Source organism: Meles meles, chromosome X, assembly GCF_922984935.1.
Source record: "Meles meles chromosome X, mMelMel3.1 paternal haplotype, whole genome shotgun sequence".
Classification (NCBI taxonomy): domain Eukaryota; kingdom Metazoa; phylum Chordata; class Mammalia; order Carnivora; family Mustelidae; genus Meles; species Meles meles.
This window is the reverse complement of record NC_060087.1, coordinates 39,365,441-39,386,337: the sequence shown is the minus strand read 5'-3', so window position 1 is coordinate 39,386,337 and position 20,897 is coordinate 39,365,441. Positions and strand designations below refer to the sequence as shown.

At 41.7% G+C, this 20,897-nt stretch overlaps 1 protein-coding gene across 3 annotated transcripts in view; it reads left to right on the top strand.

Annotated features, from left to right (window-relative positions):
• EFHC2 (EF-hand domain containing 2) overlaps positions 1 to 20,897 on the top strand; it is a 186,729-nt gene that overhangs the window by 65,324 nt on the left and 100,508 nt on the right. For all 3 annotated transcript variants that reach the window (XM_045994580.1, XM_045994581.1, XM_045994582.1), the window contains 3 exons: positions 7,499 to 7,649; positions 17,306 to 17,529; positions 20,629 to 20,880. In XM_045994580.1, coding sequence (XP_045850536.1) covers positions 7,499 to 7,649; positions 17,306 to 17,529; positions 20,629 to 20,880 — 627 coding nt within the window. The remainder of the gene's footprint in view (positions 1 to 7,498; positions 7,650 to 17,305; positions 17,530 to 20,628; positions 20,881 to 20,897) is intronic.

The following is a 20,897-nucleotide window of genomic DNA, read 5'->3' as shown; positions in this document are numbered from 1 at the left end:
CATTAGTGATTTTTTAGTTTTTTGTTTTAAACTTTTTATTATGTTCAGTGCAGAGAAAGACAGTTATTGTATGGTGTCACTCATATGCAGAACATAAGCAAAGCATTAGTGTTAAGGCAGTTGTGAGTTCCTGGAGGAATGTCACACTCCGCCTGTCTCAAGTATTTTTCAATAGGCTGCAAGTCGTGAGATTTAATTTATCTACATTTCTTTTGCCTTTGTTCTCCTCATCATTACCTGCCCCCAAGATTCTGATTTAATTTATTTAAGCTTGGGTCTGGTTGTTGTCATCATTATCTTCTGCTGCTCCCCCCCCCCCCAAGATTCTGATTTAATTTATTTAAGCTTGGGTCTGGTTGTTGTCATCATTATCTTCTGCTGCTGCTCCCCCCCCCCCGCCCCCGAAGGTTTCCGATTCAATTTACTTAGGCTTGGGTCTGGTTCATTTGTTCTTTCTCTCTGTGTCTCCCTTTTTCTTTTTTTCTTATTTCATAATGCAGAGCCAAGGCTGAGAATAGCTGAGTTAGAACATTGAACTGAGTAAGCTCTCTTTAACTCTAAATTCTTTTATGTAATAATCTAAACCCAGTAATTCACCCAAGATGATGGATTTACCTAAGTTTTCTAGGTTTCTACATCTTTAAATTTTATTAGATTCTATACTTAGCATTTGTATTTTTTTTAATTTTATTTATTTATTTGTCAGAGAGAGGGAGAGTACAAGGAGGCAGAGTGGCAGGCAGAGGAGGCAGAGAGAGAAGCAGGCTCCCCACTGAGCAGGGAGCCCCATGCTGGACTCCATCCCAGGACCCTGGGATCATGACCTGGGCCCAAGGCAACTGCCTAATGGACTGAGTCACCTAGGTGTCCCTTAGTATTTGTATTTTAAAATTTACCTTTAGCACCATAATCATTAGTGAGAATTTCTGTTTATAATTCATAGTACATTTCTATTTGTATTTGTGATTTGTGACTAGAACTTACATAATTTCTCTATGTCCAATTTATTAGAATTTTTTGTAAATTAGCTTGTGTAGGGGAGGAAAAATCATTTTCCCTTTACCCTTCCAGGTGCTTGAGCTAAGATGCCCCAGTAATACAACACAGAATAACAAGAAAAACAAAAAGTAGTTTAGTAACCTGTATACTTCCTGTGTACATGGGAGAGACGCAGGAAAACTGAATAACCCCAAAAATGGCCCAAGCCAGTGCCTTAAATACCATCTCCAGCTAAAGATGGGGAAGAGGGTATTGGGGGTGGCAAGCCAGTTGTGGGAGTGGGGGGCTGGGAGGCTGAGGGAATGGGGGGGTTATTAGGCAAAGCACAGCAAACAGGTGTAGGGTTGTTTTGCAGACTTAAGTCCCAGCCTTCTCCTCTGATATGAGTTTCTAGAGGTGTTTGCTGCTCCTCTTTTTCTGGGTACAGAGAAGGAGACACCCTTACAAATGGAGATTCCGCTTATACATGTAAATGTCTCTTACCAATGGGTCACTTTTACTTGGATATCAGAGCAGGTCTGCTGCCTTTTTTTTTTTTTTTAACTATTTGAGAGCTGTTTCTTAAAATGAATCAGTTTAAGGTAAGTCTTAGGCCAAAGAAGCATTTTTTGGGGGGTGTCATATTCTTTTTCTCTTCATGCATGATAGATTTCTATAAATATCTCATGGCCATGTATAAGGGAGCCATCCTTTATATGCAGTACCAGATCTATTACAGTTTATATTCTTAATTCTAAGACTCTATAATCATAAAAGAAATCACTGGCTTAATCACAGCTCTTGCAGGAAGAACAAACACCGCCACATGAAATGTATAGAATTTGTATTGTCTACCAACCTTTAACAGCTGTGCATTTATCTGTACTATTATATACCTTCTTCTTTAGGACCCCATGATTTGTCTGAGCGTTTTTCATCAAACAGAACCCAAGCATCATTTTCAACTTAGACTAGTGATGCTGGTCTGGTCTCTTTATAGACTGTTGAGCCTTATTGAACATTACTGGTGTTTCATCTCTTTCCTGACAGTTTCTCTCGAAATTCAGCTGTAAATTTTTGACACTTCGATGTTGAGTTTCTGAGTAATACAGACTTTATGACTCATGCATTGGTCACACCAACTTCACCACCTTTAAAAATTCTCTGATTTATTTAGAACGATTCGGCTCCGGCTTTTGCCTCGAGATTGCATTGCGTAGCCTGTGACGGACAATCTTCTACACGCAATTATTTTGTGTGGCAGGGCTGCATCAGACAATAATCATTCTGAAAACAATTTAAGTGGAAATTAGGAATCCAAATCGATGTTAAAATCCAGCTACTTGGGATATGCAATGCAAAGTGAGCAGCTCAATTGACACGAAATAGGATTAACTCTTTCCCCGCCAGGCAAAAATTTACACTTTACATCAAGTTAGAACCAGAGACCCAGCAGCTGAAACACACTCCTGGCTGCTCTGAGCTCCTTCTGCCTTTTGTTGTAAGAAGATCCTGATTTCCCAAATCTTAACATTTCCAGTGTTTCCTTTATAATGAAGAAATGCCATGTATCTATTATTTAAAACTAATTGATTTCAGATTTTATATCCTCTAGGCTAGCATCAGATATTCAAATTGCCTTGGGGGCTCAGGCAGGTAACCTTGTATAATAACAGTAGGGCTTGCAGAAGCCTGTGGGGAACTGACGATCACATGCTCTGCCAACTGATATTTACATTCTGTTTTCAAGAAAATTACAGCCAATTACATCCTGTAGGACCTTATTTATCTAATCTCTGCTTGACATCACAAATTATGATGAAACCCTGTATCATAATTATGTTTCTATAAATTGTTATTTCTAGCAGGTTTTTATTTTAGTTCCTCTTCTCCGGAGACTCTGGTACTTCACGTTCCTCCGTGATGAGGTGTTTATCTGGGTGAGATCACTTTTATCCTATTTGGCGTCTCTTCCCTGGTATTCTACTTCTCTCTTCCTTTTCTATCTTTTAGTCTCTTCGGCTCCTGACTTGCTCTCTGCCTTTTGTAGGGGAGGAAAAGTCCTATTCCCTCCACCTTCTAGGTTCTTAGCCAAGACACCGCTGTAATAAAGAGATTAGCAGGAGAAAAAAACAAAAGCTTAAGAAAATGTACACCTGGAGGAGGCCCAAGAAAACTGAGTAGCTCCCCAAAATGGCCCAAGCTCCCACCTTAAATACCATGAAAACAAAAGGCACTGAGGGTGGGGAGTCAGTTACAGGAGGTTACCAGAAAAGGCACAGTAATAAGGGTAAAGCTGTTATGTAGCTTTTAAAAAGATTTATTTGAGAGAGGGAGCTAGCGAGCACAAGTTGCGGGGGAGGGGGGCAGAGGGAGAGAATCTCAAGCAGATTCCCCACTGAGTGCAGAGCAATAGCTGGGACTTGGTCTCACCATCTGTGAAATCATGACCTGAGCTGAAATCAGGAGTCAGATGCTCAGCCAGCTGAGCCACCAGGTGCCCCCGTTATGCAGATTTAAGTTGTTGTCTTCTCCTTTGATAGGAGTTCCTAGAGATTTAGGGTCTTCTGGGTACAGAGAGGGAGACAACCTTACAGATGGAGATTTCTTGCATAAATGTAAATGTCTCTTACAGTAGCTTTGTTTTCAGAGCTGCTCCTGTGTTTGTAGTTTTTGTTTTTTGTTTTTTTTAAAATAATGACTCTAAAATAACTGTCATGCCAAAGAGGTGTATTTCGGTGTGACAATTTGTATTTTGGTGTTTCATGCTGGAGTCTGGTGGCCCTGTGTTCTCGGGGGACATGAAATAGCAGTCTGTCCCTCTTCCATTGAAGCACAGCCTAAAATAATGTCTTTTATTCTCTCTTCCTTTTTATTTAGCATCCTTCATTCTCTCTTTTTTTTTAATTATTTATTTGACAGAGAGAAATCACAACTAGGCAGAGAGGCAGGCAGAGAGAGAGGAGGAAGCAGGCTCCCCGCAGAGCAGAGAGCCTGATGCAGGGCTAGATCCCAGGACCCTGGGATCAAGACCCGAGCCGAAGGCAGAGGCTTTAACCCACTGAGCCACCCAGGCGCCCCCCTTCATTCTCTTTTAATGTGTTATTTGACTGTTAAATATTTATTGCTTATGTAAATGACAGTGTTGTAAACTAATCTATGCCAGTTTGCTCGTTCACAAATTTATACCAATGGTATTCAATATATGGAGGCAGGTGAAAGTGATGAATATTCCCTCCATGCTTTCCTGTCCCAACTACAAAGCAAAAAGAAAAAAAAGTTTCAGATGGAATCTCAGGGGCAGAATCCAGGTTCTTTGTCTGGTCTAATGATTAGATTGCCATAAGGCAGATCAACAAGAGAAAAAAAAAATTGATTATATACCTATGGGAGCCCCACGGAGATGTGGAGACTCAGGCAGTTAGGTAACTGAGGCTTGTCTACCATCCAGAACTAAGGAAGAGGGTGTAGGGGGTCCAAGACTTCAAAGAAGAGAAAGACAATTGACAAGATGAGAAGAGCAAATGTTTGGTAAGCAAATGTTTGCCATGCCATGCAGATAAGTCTTTCTGAGAGAAAAAAGTTTTCTCTGGTAGCAGCTTGTTTGCTGGTACAGGGTCCCTATCTAAATTCTTGGAAGCAGTTAAGGGGGAGGTAAAAAGTTCATCTGGAGTCTGCTGGGCCCCAGTTGTCTTCAGGTTGAAATAACTCATAGGCCAAAGTGACACATTCTGGGATGGCCTGTTTTGCTCCCTTTCACTCCCTTTGCCGAAAGCTCAGAGAAGCTCCAGCTCTTTTGCCCTTTTAGGTCTTCCAGTATTTTTTTTCTCCTTTACTTTTTAAAAATTGAGATACAGAATTTGCCATTTTAATATGTCCAGCACAATTCAGTGTCCAACATCTTTTTCTTTTAAAGATTTATTTATTTATTGGAGAGAGAGAGTGTGAGAGGAAATTCGAGTGAGGGGAGAAGCAAGGGAAGGGGGGAGAGAATCCTCAAGCAGACTCCCTGCTGAGCGAGGAGCCCTACACAGGGTTCCATCTCAGGATCCCAAGATCATGACATTAGCCAAAATCAAGAGTCGGACGCTCAACCATCTGAGCCACCCAGGCACCCCAACATCTTTGTTATTAATTGAGGCAAAATTGACATAACATAAAATCAATCATTAGCCATTTTAAAGTGTACAATTTCGTGCCATCTCATATATTCACAGTGTTGTGTAACCATCACTTCTAACCAGTTCCAAGACATTTTCATCACCCCCGAAGGAAACCCTATATCCATCCAACAGCATCTTACGGGAAATACTCACTCAACACAAATAGGACAGCATTCTAGAAGTGGGTTTAACTAACCTTCTAACTGGAGGGCAGGCCAGATGAATTTTCCAATAAAACAACAAAACATAGGACCATTTTGGAACAAAGCCAAAGGTGCCATTTTGAGAGGGAAGAGATCTCTGGGTTCACTAGATTCTTAGAACCTGTTCTAGTAAAGATGGTGCCTCCTTTTTAACTGATCCGTTCATTTTGAATATAGTCATTTAACTAAGTACAACTCATTTCTTGCATCCTATATGGTAATTAACAACATTTCCTGTGTTGATCAAATATAAACTACTGAGACATTTTGTCAGCCACTTCTGACGAGTGGGCTTCTGATAGAAATTTGCTACTCCTGGAGCATATATTCCTAATTAGGGTAACTTAGCACCCTGAGAGGGTAGATGATACCTAACAGACTGACTCAAATATAGGACATTGTCCATGTTGAATTACTATAGTATTACATCATATACACCATTAACTTTTGCAACTCTAATTACAAAAATTGATTAAAAAAATGAATGCAAAGGGAATATTAACATGGAGCTCTGAAGGAACATGTGTCCCAAAGCAAGCTTGAAAGCATGATCGGGTTGCTAGGTTGAGAGTGATTCCAATGGTTAAAGATAGGTATTATTCATACAACATGGCACATAAGCCTAAGAAATCTATCTCACCTGGTCTTCAACATGGAAGAAAAATGGGCTGTGTTATACTTACTGAGAGGCCCAGTTTTCCAAAATGGTTAAAGAATTTTCAAGGGTGTTTTTGATGATCTCTGATTTTTACTCTACTTCATTTTATTTTTTTAAAGATTTAATTATTTGAGAGAGAAGGAATGAGAGACAGAGGGCATGAGCAGGAGGAGGGGGAGAGGGAGAAGGAGAGAAGTAGACTCCCCATTGAATGGAGAGCCCGACATGGGGCTCAACATGGCGCTCCATCTCACAACCCTGGAATCATAACCTGAGCTCAAATCAAGAGTCAGCCACTCAGCTAACTGAGAAACCCTGATTTTTACTGTAATTACTTTAGAAACCACCTCTGCCACCTGAGTCCCTCTCCAACGCTCCCCTCCCCCACCTCCGGCACATACACAGTGTAAGATGAGACTCGTTGGCATTAAGCTAGGCTCTTTGAATTTCCTGAAGAAGTTTAAGGTGGGCTCTCTAGTGCACTGAAAGAATTTCAGATCTGCCTATTAAGAGAATATTCAGAAAGAGTATTATCTTGTCTGTATAGTAGTACCTCCCCATCCATGGGGTATATGTTCCAAAACGCCCAGGGGATGCCTGAAACCACAAGTAATACTGAACCCTATATACACTGTTTTTTTTTCTTCTGCGTACATACCTATGATGAAGATCAATTGGTAAAATATACACGGTAAGAGATTAATAACAAGTAATAAAAAAACCATTATAACAATGTACTGTAATAAGTTATGTGAACGTGGTCTCTCCCTCAAAATATCTTATTGTACTCACCTTCTTGTGATGACATAAGATGATGAAACACCTACATGATGAGATGAAGTGAGGTGGATGGTGTAAGCATTGTGATGTAGTGGTAGGCTCCTATTTTTTTTAAGAAGATTTTATTTATTTATTTGAGGGGGAGAGAGACGGAGAGGGCAGGAGTGGGGGGGGGCAGAGTGAGAGAGAGAAGCAGACGCCCCGCTGAGCAGGGAGCCTGATGCAGGGCTCGATCCCAGGACCCTGGGATCATGACCTGAGCTGAAGGCAGCAACCCAGGTGCCCCAGTGGTAGGCTCCTTTTGACCTGAACATATGGCAGAGGGAGGGTCATCTGCTTCTGGACCCAGCTGACTGCCAGTATCTGAAACTGCAGGATGCAAAACCATGGCTAAGGGGGGAGCCTACCGTAACCTACATCTAGAATCCCATTGTGAAATTCCAAAGCCAGAAACCAGATCAGTTTATAGTAGAACTGAATGATGGATTTGTGGCATGAATATCATTTCCTTATTCTAACTAGGCAGTGATGCAAATATAATCTTTATATATGGTAACTTAGATTGTGTATCTGTTCTCAGAGCTGATGTGTAAAATGTCTTTGTAAAAATCTCAACTTTTTGCTTTTAAATTAACAAGTATGCAGGCAGGAGCTGTATTGATTCTGAGTTTGCTAAAATTTTTTCGTTTCTTGGTTTCTAATTATGATTCCAATAGGTATTATCTTTTGATGCCTATTTAGAAGATGAAGTACCTGATAAAAGCCAAGAAAACTACAGAATAAGACGCTATAAAATATACTTCTACCTTGAAGATGACACAATTCAAGTAAACGAACCAGAGTTGAAAAATAGTGGAATGCCTCAAGGTATCTGTTTAAAGCAGAGTTATGCTTCTCTTACTACCGATGCCTGCCTTTGTATACTGTCTTTCCCTAGCTTTTTAGAACATACCGTGTACCGCTTAGGTGTCTAACTCGTTGGTGACAATGAACATACACATGCTGGTAGCTTCTGGTCGTGGATGGTGACTTCCCTACTTTTTACCCCCCACACCTCACCAAGGGCCGTTTCACTCACTCTTGTACAGCATATTCGTTTTCTGTCAGGCATTGCTCTAGTTGGAGCAGACTTTCCTGTGTATCTGGTCTTTTCACTATGACCATATTACTGCCTTCGCAACACTTTCCGGGCAAAGAGAGGAGACTGTGGTTCACTGCCCCTTCCAGGTCTGTATTCTCTCTTCTTTCTTGAATTCGCTGCTGTTGGCTTCAGCCACCCTTTCCTCATACGTGTTTTCTTGAGACTTTGATGGTTCTTCAGGAGCAGAGGGTCATTGCTCCTTCACCCCTGTATGCCAGCCACCTTTGTCCATGGTCCTTTTGAGCCAGACAAGAGTTAATTCTGTGACATGGGCACCAAAGAAACTAATCCTAAATTGCATTATTAGAAGTAGGGTGGAGATCGGGGGAGATGACTGATTTCTTCTGTTTGTGCTCTGAGTCCTTCACTTGGGACAGTGCTGAGATCTGGATGCGTTCAGGGGACAGCGACCATGGTGGTAAAAGGACTGAAAATTTGTGTGTGAGGCAGAAGAGTGAAAAGGATATTTGTCCGTCAATATCCGTAAATAACTGGTATGCTCGGTTAATGTCTTCAGGAACCTGAAGGGCTGCTATGGGGAGGAAGGGTGACCTAATTTTCTGTATCCTCAACGCTAGGACCTAGGGGGTCAGAATTTAGGTCGGTAAGAAGAAGAACTTTCTGCCAGTGGTTGTGGTGGATGGTTCTGGATGAGGATGGGTGTCAGTGTTGGGTGTAAGGGAGGAGAGGGATGGCCTAATTTGGTCCTTGGTATACAGGGATACTTGGGGGCAGGTCAGGGGTTCTTTTTCACGGATAGCTTAGTAGAGGCATGGTGGAGGGGAGTCAGGTGTTCGTTTGGTGGTTAGTGTAGATGACCTTCAGAGGCCACTTCGAGCTCTCAGGAGTCCTAATTCTTAGGTACATTTATTGTTCCTGTCTTTTCTTTTTTTTTTTTTTAGAGAGTCAAACCAAGAAAGAGACTCTTTTTTTTTTTTTTAATTTTTTATTTCTTTGACAGAGAGAAATCACAACTAGGCAGAGAGGCAGGCAGAGAGAGAGGAGGAAGCAGGCTCCCTGCCAAGCAGAGAGCCCGATGCGGGGCTCGATCCCAGGACCCTGGGACCATGACCTGAGCTGAAGGCAGAGGCTTTAACCCACTGAGCCACCCAGGCGCCCCGTTCCTGTCTTTTCTGGAGCATTGCCGTCTTTGGTACCTTAGGCTCTGAAATTGCCTTCTCCACCACAGTCTCTACTCCTTTGATATTCCTTAATTGTTCAAACCCACCGTCCTTGTTCTCCATTCTGCTAGCAAAACATATCCTGAATCTTTGTCTCTCTATGCCCTTTGCTATCCTCCTAATCCAAGCTGCCTTCGTTTCTTGACTAGAGGAAGGTAATAGCCTCCTGATAGGTCTCTCTGCATCCATTTCTTCTCCTCCTACAACCTATTCTCTACCCAGCAACCAGAGTATTGTGGGGGGTGTAACCTGAGGCAGTGGTGGCCTCCACGAAGCACGCCTGCAGGCTTTCCCAGAGGCCACCAGACCCAATGAAAATGCGTCAATCACATGGTGCACTAAAACAATTCAAAATATACAACGAGAAGCAAGGGGAAAGAAATGTCATAAATTCACACACACAGGACAAGGTACAAGTGTGTGGAAGGATGACTCTGCCTGAATCCAGGGGTGGGCAATGGTCCTGTCTGTCTTTGCTGTGTCAGCCTTTTCTGCCAGTAGTGTGGTTTAGAGACCAGAGTTGAAGTTCAAGCAAGGAGGACCCCAGACAGAGGGGACCTTGGGCTATAGGCACACACACTGCTGGAGAGACAAGGGGATAAGTAGGCCTGGCCACAGCTGTAGCTCACCAGTAAGCCTGCTGAATAGTCATGGGTTTTGTTTGTTTCTTGGGGAAGGGACACATGGGGCCAGAATGGGTGTCACCAATGAATGAGTGGCCGAATTAAGGCCTCATGAATACTGAGTTCTCATGAATATTTACTGCTTTTGTATATTTAGTGCATCATGAATATTCAGAGACCAGGTGCCTCATATATATTTAATACATATGGAAAATTAATTATTTCCTGGTCTTTCCATCCCTTTCTTTATATGTTTGATATATGCATGTTCTATTTACTATCTACTTTTTGTTGTTTAACACATCTCAGGAGTTTCGACCAATGCTGAATAAACTTTTTTCCTTAGTAATGACTTGTCTGGGCCCATTGCCTCCATGTTGATATACCACAGTGGGTTCGATGGGGGAGAAACAGAGGAATTCGTGGACTGTGGGCCTCTGAGTATAAGGTTTGATGAGGCAGTATGCAGAGGACTTCCTTCAGTGCTCATGAGATTGAGGTTTTCTTGGCACATAGCTCCATTGCATCTGGATGATGAATCTGGGGTCAGTCACCATGGCCAAGAAGGGTCTGTTGAATATCTACCCTGTGCCAGGCACTGTGCTGGGTTTGGAAGAATGGACAAAAGTAAGAAGACCTCCATCTCGTAGAGCTATGGGCAAGCAGTTTGGAGAGGGAAGGGAGCAAGGTGACTAGTCCAAGAATTTTGCAGTTATTCCGGTTAGAACAAACAAAGACAGTGATGGTAGGAATAGGAAACAGAGGAAAGACTTTAGAAACATTTGGTTGGCAGACTTGATAGGCCTTGACCAACAATTAAATATAGAGAATGAGGAAGGGGAATATCTAATGATAAAGTATCGACTTTATCATTATCTCATTTAATCCCCCAGCGACCATCTAAATTAGGTCATTGTTAGCTTTTACAGAAAAAGAAACAGGTTTAGAGAGGTAATTTGCTTCATCTAAATCTTAACTGATTGCCTCAGAGCTCACTCTGTGGTTGAGGTTTTCAGTCACTTTGTGGCTGCAAGGATGGTGATGCATTTGCAAAACCCAGAAGCATGGAACAAGGAACAATACTGGAGGTAGAGGTTGGTTATGTTTGTTTGGACACATGAAGCCTTTGAACGTGGGTTGGGACATCTGTATGGTGATGCCCACCAGGCAGGTAGAATCTTGAGATGTGTTTTCAGAAAGAAAGTCAAGACTGGAGATGTGGACTGGCAATCAGGGGTGCCCAAATCATGAATGGAATCATTTGGCTTATTGTGCCACATTAGAAGAGAGGCACTGTTGAGGAAGAAGGAAGAAGATTGGACATAGTGTCTGTACTTGGTTTTACTAGCGGAGACAGAAAGTGAGGATTGGTCGAAGGAGATGATACGAGGTGTCCTCATTGTTCTTTGTGCCCTGACATACTATCCACTCGCGGGTCTTTTAATTGGATGGAAGTATGATGCTTTGTAAAGGAACAAGAAGTCTTTAGACCCTTCAGAGTCATTTTTTAAATATTATTTATTTAAGAGAGAAAGGGCGAGAGCACAAGCAGAGTATGGCCTAGGTGGCTCAGTTGATTAAGTGTCCACCTTTGGCTCAGGTCAGGATCCCAGGGTCTTGGAATCAAGTCCCTGCGTCGGGCTCCCTGCTCAGCAAGGATCTTGCTTCTTCCTCTCTCTCTGCCTGCCTCTGTCAAATAAATAAATAAAATCTGGGAAAAAAAAAAAAAAAGGAGAATCACTTAAACCCCTTCTTCAGGCTTTCCTAAATGAAATGTTTGGGAAAAAAGAACAAACAAGTGCAATAGGCCAGTGGCTCAGACTTCAGTGGGATGGGGTAGGGGGTGTTTCTTTCACTTGTGTCTTGAGTGGCCTAGGACTGCTTCTCATGCACCCATGGGCCCTGGGAAGGGGCTAGGGATCATACTTAGGCGATGCACACTGATGATGTCCCTGTAACTTCCATGGGGTTTCTGTATTTTCCAGATGCAAAGGGAGGTCAGATGCATTTGTTCTTTTGTATAACTGATCATTCAGAAATTAGTGCATCCGGAAGAATTAGCCTCCTTTTTAGCTGCCTCTCCTATCCTGCTTGTTTGTTAGTTTTTGGTTTTTTTGGGGTTGTTTTTTTTTTTAGAGGCAGGGGGAGTTTGGAATAAGCCAGAAACAAAAGAGGCATGATGCCAAAATAAGCATTCAGTTACATGCAGCTTCTAATCAGAACAACATATTTTTAATGTTCACGAATCCTTGCTGGCAGAGAGATCTATGTACATTATAAGTCAAGTCACTGTCGCACTTCAAGGCTTGCTTTTATTTCTTGCCAGAACATCACTCTCTTTTTGGTTAGATGTGTCATTTGTATAGAATTTTTTGCTGTTCTGTTGGAATGTAGTTAAAACAACGTTACACCAAGCCAAGGAGGTCAGAGGTTAATCCCAGTAGTTCTACTTTAATTGTCTAAAAGAATCATTGTTTGTCAAATACTATCAAATCCAAACTAATCTATGCTAAAGAAAGGCTAATAATGAGAAACCTGCCATAAATTTCTGGTGAGGGCAGTACTAGTTGTTGTCAGCTGAGAGCGATCATCAGAACCTCGTGGCCTGCTGCAAGAATTTCTGATTTTATAGGCCCCGGGGCCAGATTATAAACTGGCTTCTGCTTCCTAGTGAGTCCTTGGTTAACACTGATTTCCACTGGGCACTTGTGTTGGTCCTTCAACGTAGTACTTTTTAATATGTTTTTTATACTCTAAGATAATCTGACCATGCAAATGTAATCACAAAATGTGGCATTCATATGTCATTCACTCATAGTGGCCATATACTGCATCTTAGTACTGTATCCCACAAAGTGAAGGAGGCATGGTCATAAGGTTGCCAGAGAAAATACGAGCTGCCTAGCTAAACTGGATTCTCAGATAAGCAATGAAGTTTTTAATATGTCCCCAAATATTGCATGGGCCGTACTTATATTAAAATTATACACTGTTTATCTAGAATTCAGATGTAACTGGGCATCTTCTATTTCAGTGGGCTAAATCTGGCAACCCTGGGGAAGGGGATGGTCATTGAATGGAGAAGAGAATTTCAGAGTGGAGGGAAGTCCGTGGCCTGTGAAGACAGGTGTTTGGTGCGTGGTGGCTACTCAATAAATATTTGCTGAAGAAGGAAAGGAGAAGGAGGGAGGAAAGAATAGCAGAGAGGAAATGTGGTAGACAACGTCTAGAACACCACGCAGGTATCAGAAATGATACCAGGTACTTTGACGGATGAGAAGAGGAAACACCATTATCCATCAGAGAAGACATTTGAGTGGTACCTCAGAAGTTCCTCCAGATAAAGATGGATCATGAAGGCGTAATAGCCAAAAGGAACAGCATAAGATGAAGGAGGGTAGGAAAGCAGTAGGGTGTGGAGTTGGGAGGTATATGGGAGCAGATCCTAAGGTGTGTAGGGAAAGTGAGGCAAGAAAGCAGTAATGCAAGAGAACGTTAGAGCATAACATGCGTGCGTTTGGGGCTCATCCAGTGGCTGGAGGGGTGCACATAGGATTATTCTTTCTTATTATGATCAGAGATGTGGAATTTTAAGTTTTGTATTCTTTTGCTACAAGACAGATGTCAGGCTATCTGTATGGAAAAAGTTATTCTTATGAAAGCAAAACTCTGAAGAGGACCTTTTGTGAAAATACAAATGGAGTAGTTATTTGAGCGAAGGAATAATTGTCAACAAGAGGAGGAAAAGATACTCTTTCGTGTCTGACCTCAGTGAAGAGTCTTCGTATTTGTAGGATACAGACTTAGTAGACACAGTAACAGGTGGCAATTCCAGTTGAATCTTCATTCACCTAAGAAATACCGGTCTCTAGACTCAGATGGATCCTAGGTCTGCAGCGTTACTAAAATGAACTAAATATACGGAAAATTAAGATAGAGGTAAGAGGCTGGAGTCTTAATTCTGGAAGGTGAATTTTTAAAAACCAAATTTAGTGGTATGAGCAAAGATCTAAAGCAAGTCCCAACTGAATGAAAGGAAAATGCATTAAACATAAATGGATATGTCATCATTTTGATCTAAACCACAGGGAAATGTTAGAAAGTTAAAGCTTGCAGAGTATAATCAGATAGCAGGGCCTTCAAAAAGGAAGAGAGATTTAAAATAGGAAGATCAGGGGGAGCTTAAAAGCAGGCACCCGATGCTTGGACATCTGCCCAAATTGTCTTTACGGGGCAGTCAGGAAGGCAAATGTTTAAAAATTTAAAGGGTAGATATGGTACTTCTGTTCTTGGTTTTCCATTTTATAGCATTATTTTTATTTATATAATTGACGATCTCAGGTTCTTTTCAATGCATGCCAAATACGTGCCATCCTGCCCATTTCTTTGATACTCCAGGTCACATTCTTGCTGGTGGAGTTTCTGCCGTTTATCCTGGAGGACTATAAACACACAAATATCAATAAATAGAAATTTTCAATTCCCCAAAGGACACAGTTGAGAGATGGCCACGAAGACACCATTGAAAGCTCTCAGGTGCAACTATCCATTTCAAATGGCCCACATTAGTTTTCTGATTAACATGGCCTTGTGACTTTGGATTTCTTGTTATTAAAAATTGTCTTGTTTACTTAGGTTTGCCTTCTCTTCTCAACCCATGAGTGGTGACGGAGCTTCTCTGGCTTCTTCGGAGAACCATCTCTAGGAAAAGTGTGGGAGCATACATAAGGAAGCATGAGGGCCTGGGATATGCCGGCCTCTGGGGTGGGGAGTAGGTGTTGGCCCTGGAGGGGGTGTTGCTACAGTGGGCAAGTGTGCCCCTCTCCAGAAAATTGCCTTCAGAGAACAGAGAGGCTGTTCTTCGGGAAGAGCAGCTCCATCTTCTCTCTCTTTTTCATGGTGGCTATCTGCTTTTCTTCCCATTTCTATCCTGTTTTGCCTCTAACACTCCCTCCTCTCCTTCACTTAAGTAATCTGTGGCTGTAGTTCAGTGAGACATAGTTCAGTGCAAACTGTGGAAAATGCTGGTATATATTTATTTTAAGAGTTTATTTTTAAGTGGTCTTTGCACCCAAGATGGGGCTCGAACTCCTGCCCCAAGATCAAGTCACGTGCTCTTCTGACTGAGACAGCCAGGCACCCTGGAAAGGGCTGGTATTTACTTAGAGCTTCAAAATCCAGGTCCAGGATCTTCTGCCATTTGTTAGAGCGTGACCTTGAGCACATTACTTAACAACGCCGAACCTTGCTTTTCTCGGCCATAAACTGAATATTTATATTTCGTGCATTATCTGCCTCATGGGATTAGTGAAGATTAAATGAGAAAAATGTATATGAAAGCATATCCTAGGGCTCTGATGATGATTCTGATTATTATTATTTGAAAGCTCTGTAGGTGGGCCGGTTCTTTCCACCTAGAAAAATAGAAGATTCTTATTCAAAGTCTTACTGAACGGAAATCAGCACCAACTTGCTTATTTGAATTTTTATAATTAAGTACAAATACAAAGTAGATGGAATTTCTGAACAAGCTCCTGGCTGTTGAATAAATTTTATATATCTTAAAAACTGTCACAATATAAGTATTTTTAAAAAGATATATAATGGTTTCTGAAAATACCTGAAATGCCCATGCTTTCATAGATGCTTAAGTATGCAGTTTGTTCTAAATGTCTAATCTTGAATGATTAAATAATTTGCATACTGTTTTCAGTGGCATGAATTAAAGGCTAATTGAAGTACAATTTTTTGCAGTAAAATTATATCATCTTTTATGTAGTACATTTAAAAATATTCTAGGCCAGTTCTAATTTTATAGTTTTATTATTTTAATTTAATGTACCAAGTAATTAAAAATTGCTACAGAGAAAAGATGAAAATGATTTTAGTTCATTTTGCCTGAACAGAGTGAAAAGATGATGAGGAGAAAAATGGAACAGAGTTCAACACAGTTGCTGGCACATAAAGATACTCATTAAATTTCTGTAATGAACAGCAATGAATAATTTCTAGATGTCAGGAAAAGGTGCCATTCTCGGTGCTATAGAAAATAGGAACAAGATTGCTTGACCTCATTATCCTAAAATGCTTCCATACAGAGGTCCCACAGGCCACTTGGACTTGAACAATTAGACCCTCAGTTTGCTCTGCTCACATTTTCTCTTCTTCCCTTTACTCTTGGAGTAGATTCTCGGGCCAAAGTTGGTCACAGGTGTTGAGAGAACATTCTCTGTGGGTATCTTGCATTTGGGTAGATCTTGCAAGTAGAGGCACTGCCTGCTCTTTGTTCTGGACTATCTCTTCAAGGACGTCTATATAGCAAACAGCTTTTGAAGATAAAGGGGAGGTTTGCTCATGGCCGTGTGAGATAGAGGCGGTGTCTCCTTCCAGAACAGAGGGAGGATGGGACATGCTTACTGTCCAGTCTAATAAAGGTCATATCTCCCTATGAGACAAAAAGCAAGAATGCTTACTATCCATTTTAAGACTTGGGTTTCCTAAGCTTAGGGCTCCTCTCCTGTAACATAGCCCACCACGTGGTCAGGAGTTACGCGGACCTTCTTGGGTCATCCCGTGGGAATCGAGGCTCAGGAAACTGGTGTGAAACATGCTGGTGCTATGGCTGCTGTTACTGCTGTGAATTTATCTCTAACCAAGGCAATCTGTGCCTTCTACCAACTACCATGAACCTGCAACAGACTACCTTGTTAGTTTGCAAGTAGAATAAAATCTCATCTCCAACCCTAAACAGTTCTTGACAACAGGTTTCAGCAGGATTTGGTTAAGTTGGCTGGTATGGTGTGGTGTTGTTCGCACGCTCATCTAGGAAGCAAACCCTTTCACTGCCAGTGGCTAACCACCACTTGGGGACCCTGGGTCTGTATTCTCAAGAGTAGAAGTGAAGGGGCTCCATAGGGTTAGCAGTAAAAGATAGAATGGGATCCAGAACCAACCTTTGGCAAGAACACTGTCTAAAACAATGAAGCCTCTGACAACCATCACTTTGTAGGGGTGGCTGGGGGTAGGGGGAGAAGAGCTTGGTAGAGCAAAGAAGATGCCATGCAGTTTCAGAGCAGCATGAAGTCTTTCATGCTTATAGACTCTACAAATCATGGTGCTGGCACCTACCATACTGAAGCTGATAAGCTTTTTTTTTTTTTTGAGTCAAGAGGATGCATTTTCATGAGCACCTTGCTTTGTAGTCATAGTGCCTTATTTAGTGTGCTCACATTGCATGCTTATTCTGGAAGAAGACAGGATGGCAGTGTCTGGCCCATTAGGTCACCCTCTCTGTGCCCCTCTTCCTTTCCTAGTCTTTATGGTTTATTAAAGTACTTTAGTACCACTTCGGCAACCTTAATAATAAACATGCAAGGCTGGTCAGTACCTGTGGACCTCAGAAATCTCAACTCCCTCAGGTACCCTCAGAGTCTGAACATAGTCATACTGCCTCTAAGAACCAGCCCTTTGCCCACTTCCCTGTTGTGGGACGGCATTCAGGGCTGTTACAGAGATGTGCTGTGACCTTTTCTTTGTTAGCCGCCTGATGAAACAGCTGTGTTTGGTTCCATACCATAGGGACTTTCATCCGGCGTCATCGGATTTCACTCCCTCCTCCTGATGAAGATCAGTTTTATACTGTGCACCATTTCAATATCAATATAGACATTGTCTTCTATGGCCGGACATTCAAGATTTATGACTGTGATATGTTCACTAAAAACTTTTTGAGGAAAATGGGAGTCAAATTAAACCCCCCGGGACAGTGTCCAGAAGATCCTTACATGAAGTTACGGAGAGAGGTAAGGAAATATATCTGTGAGCTGGTATCTTCCGAATGAGAATCCAGAAAGGAGAGTCAGTAAAGGGTATCTGCACTCCTGACACAGACGTGAAGAATTTTCGGGGTCATAGTCACTGGAGTTGTCCTAATCCTCTTTAGGCTGGAGGGAACTCTGGGTGTTGACCTCAGGGCAGGAGAGCCTCACTCACTGCCCCCGCCCCTACTTTTCTCCATGGAGAGTCGCCTTTCCAGACAGTAGGAGTCTTCAATGAGCCGAGCCGTCCACATGGGACAAGCTCTAAGGCCCACTCTTACCTGGCCTGTCTTTCCCCATTTTGGTTGCCTAACCCTGGGAAAATGTTTGCTTCTGTTCTACTGATTTATTGCACCACACCTTGGGTATACCTTTTTTCTTCTTCTCCAGGACTCCCAGCTCTAGCAATGATGGCATCAGGTGTAGGGATATTCTAGCGGAATGGAGAGGGCCATGATTCTGATGTACCCCTTGTAAAATGATGTACTTCCAAGTCTGACCCCAGTTAGTATAGGGAGGCAGGAACAGTGTTCGTAGTAGTATTGTTGTCTTTCTAAAGTTGTCTCTCTCTTTTTTTTTAATGATCCCTTGGCCCGAATTTTGTGTTTTTTTACAGAAGAATCTGAACACGCAGAAGGGCAGGTTGTCAGGTGGAAGGTCACATACCCAGCTAGTCTTCTTATGAGGACTTCAATTCAAATCTTTTGCTGCCTACCCAGAATTTCATTATTGTCGTTTTCTTTTTTTATGGAAGTATGGTTAGACAGAGTAAAATACACAGAAATGAAGCACGCAGTTGGATGAGTCTTAACAAATGCATATGCCCATGTCATCCACAGTCCAAATCGAGATACGGAATGTGTCCATCGCCCCAGAAACTTCCCTCTTGGCTTTTTCCAATCAATCACTCTTCCCACCCAGGGAGAGATAACCACCGTTCTCACTTCTATCCCTGTAGATCAGTTTAGTCTCATTCCTGTTGTTTCTTAAACTTGTAATTAATTTTTTTGCAGAAGGATAACATGAAATTTAGAATAAAATCCTCCTTTAATTGTGCTCTGAGCTCTTGTTCAAAGCTGTGTGTAGGGTCATTCATCTGTTCCCACCTCCTGGCCCCAGCAGAGTTATCCTTTAATGTTGAAGGCATGCAACCCTCCTGAGAAATGTGTATTGTTGCTCCTGGAATATTTAAGGTGACGTTCCTATGGAATTATACCTGTGTGTTGGCATACGAGCAAATTTATAGTTTGGGTTTATTTTTATTTTTTTCCAAATGCCCTAGATGACAGAGCCTAGATAAACATGAAGTTTCTACAATGAGAAGAGAGAACCTGAAAGAACAGGTCCATATGAATTACCACCTTTTGCATATGGCTTCGCTCATTTGCTAACAGTTGGTATTATACAATAGTGATTATGCATGGTGATGCATTATATTAAATACAGAGAGCCCTGTGCCATTTCATAGATTTATGAAGAAAAAAAAAAAAAAAGCTTTTGTGCCAGGAACTGAGAATAAATACCACAAACAGCCAAGAAATGTTTTAACTAATTTCCTTTCAGGTTGGGAAAATCATTTTCGCATTTATTCCCTCAGTGAGAAAGCTTTTCAATAAATATAGCAATCTGTGGAAAATTAGGAGTTTAATAAGAGGATTTTATATTGACTTTAATGCATTTACTTCTCCAGTGTTTGCTGCCTTCAAATATAAAGTTAAAATTAAACAATTTAACTTAAACTGAAAAGAGCCCCAATGGTGTATAATCAATAATGCATTTCTTAAAGGCCTTATAATGCCGAAGAAACATTTTTCAGTTAATGAAAGTAGAGGTCCCATAATTTCATTTAAATATCCAGGATAAGGAAGAAGGATAAGAGCCTCTCGAAGACCATGATGTCTCCCCACAATCTTGGAGTAGGTGTCCCCCTAGACTGCCCCAGACAGATACAGAGTTTTGAGAATGGACAAATATGGTCATATAAGCCGATATGGGACTACTTCTCCCTTGCCACTGAGCGCTCCTTTATATAACGATTCTGTTTCGCTACAGCAGATAGAATGGGAGCAATTTTGCTCCAAGACAGGGCTGAGAACATGCAAATAGAGCTCCACCAGGAAACCCACAGAAGTGGGGATACCTGGGCTGGGGGACAGAACCTGCACAACCATTCTGTGCGGCTGGGGAAGTTCTCCATTTGCTCTGCTCCCATTTCCACGCCCTTCCAGATCCTCGATAGGAAAAGCTTTGAAGCAAAATAAAACTGGGACTATGTTTCTTCCCTTTTACTTTTACAAAAATCTTTGGATGAATGAGGATATACAGATATGAATTCTCAGTGAAAAGACAACAGGTTTTCTGGGGGGTTGAGATAAAATTAACATATGCTCCGATGTATAAATCTTAAGCGTACAAATCAACAAGTTTTGGAAAATGTATGCAGTTTTTTAAAAAGATTTTTATTTATTTATTTGGCAGACAGAGATCACAAGTAGGCAGAGAGGCAGGCAGAGAGAGGAAGAAGTAGGCTCCCTGCTGAGCAGAGAGCCCGATGTGGGGCTCGATCCCAGGACCCTGGGATCATGACTCGAGCCGAAAGCAGAGGTTTTAACCCACTCAGCTACCCAGGCACCCTGTATGCAGTTTTGTAAGTGACACAAAAATCAAGATGTGGAATATTTCCATCACCCCAGAAAATTCCCTTCTCCCCCTTTCTGGTCAGTCCCCTACCCAGAGAGGAAATTACCGTTCTAATTTCTGTCACCACATGTTAGTTTTGTGTGTTCTTAAACATTTTAAGTCTTGGAGAAAAGCCAGTTTTCAAAGACATCATGAAGTGTATTTTAGGGTTTCAGATTACCGTTTGATCTTAAATGCTTCCTACTACTTGATTGTCTGTATTTTTAAGGTGAAAACTTGCTATAGGTGTATCTACATGTATGTCATTAGTGTGTTGACATTAAAAAAAAAATAAATATCCCGTCATAGTCAATGGACAAGATATCTTTACATTCTCTGATAGCTTGCATCTCAGAAGTGGTTGTGTAGAGTGCTGTTCTTGACATTTTTTTTTTCTGTTTTCAGACTCTAGACTGCATGGAACCCTTACGTCCCTATGAGTCCTTTGACACCCTGAAACAGTTCCTTGAATACGATAGGAAGGTGTTACGTTTTTTCTGCCTGTGGGACGACTCCGCCTCGCTGTTTGGGGACCGTAGGGAACTCATTCTACATTACTTTCTGTCTGATGATACCATTGAAGTCAAAGAAGTGATACCACACAACTCAGGCCGGGATGCTATGTCATTGTTCCTCCAGAGAAGAAAGCTCCCTAAGGTGAGCAGCGGACACAG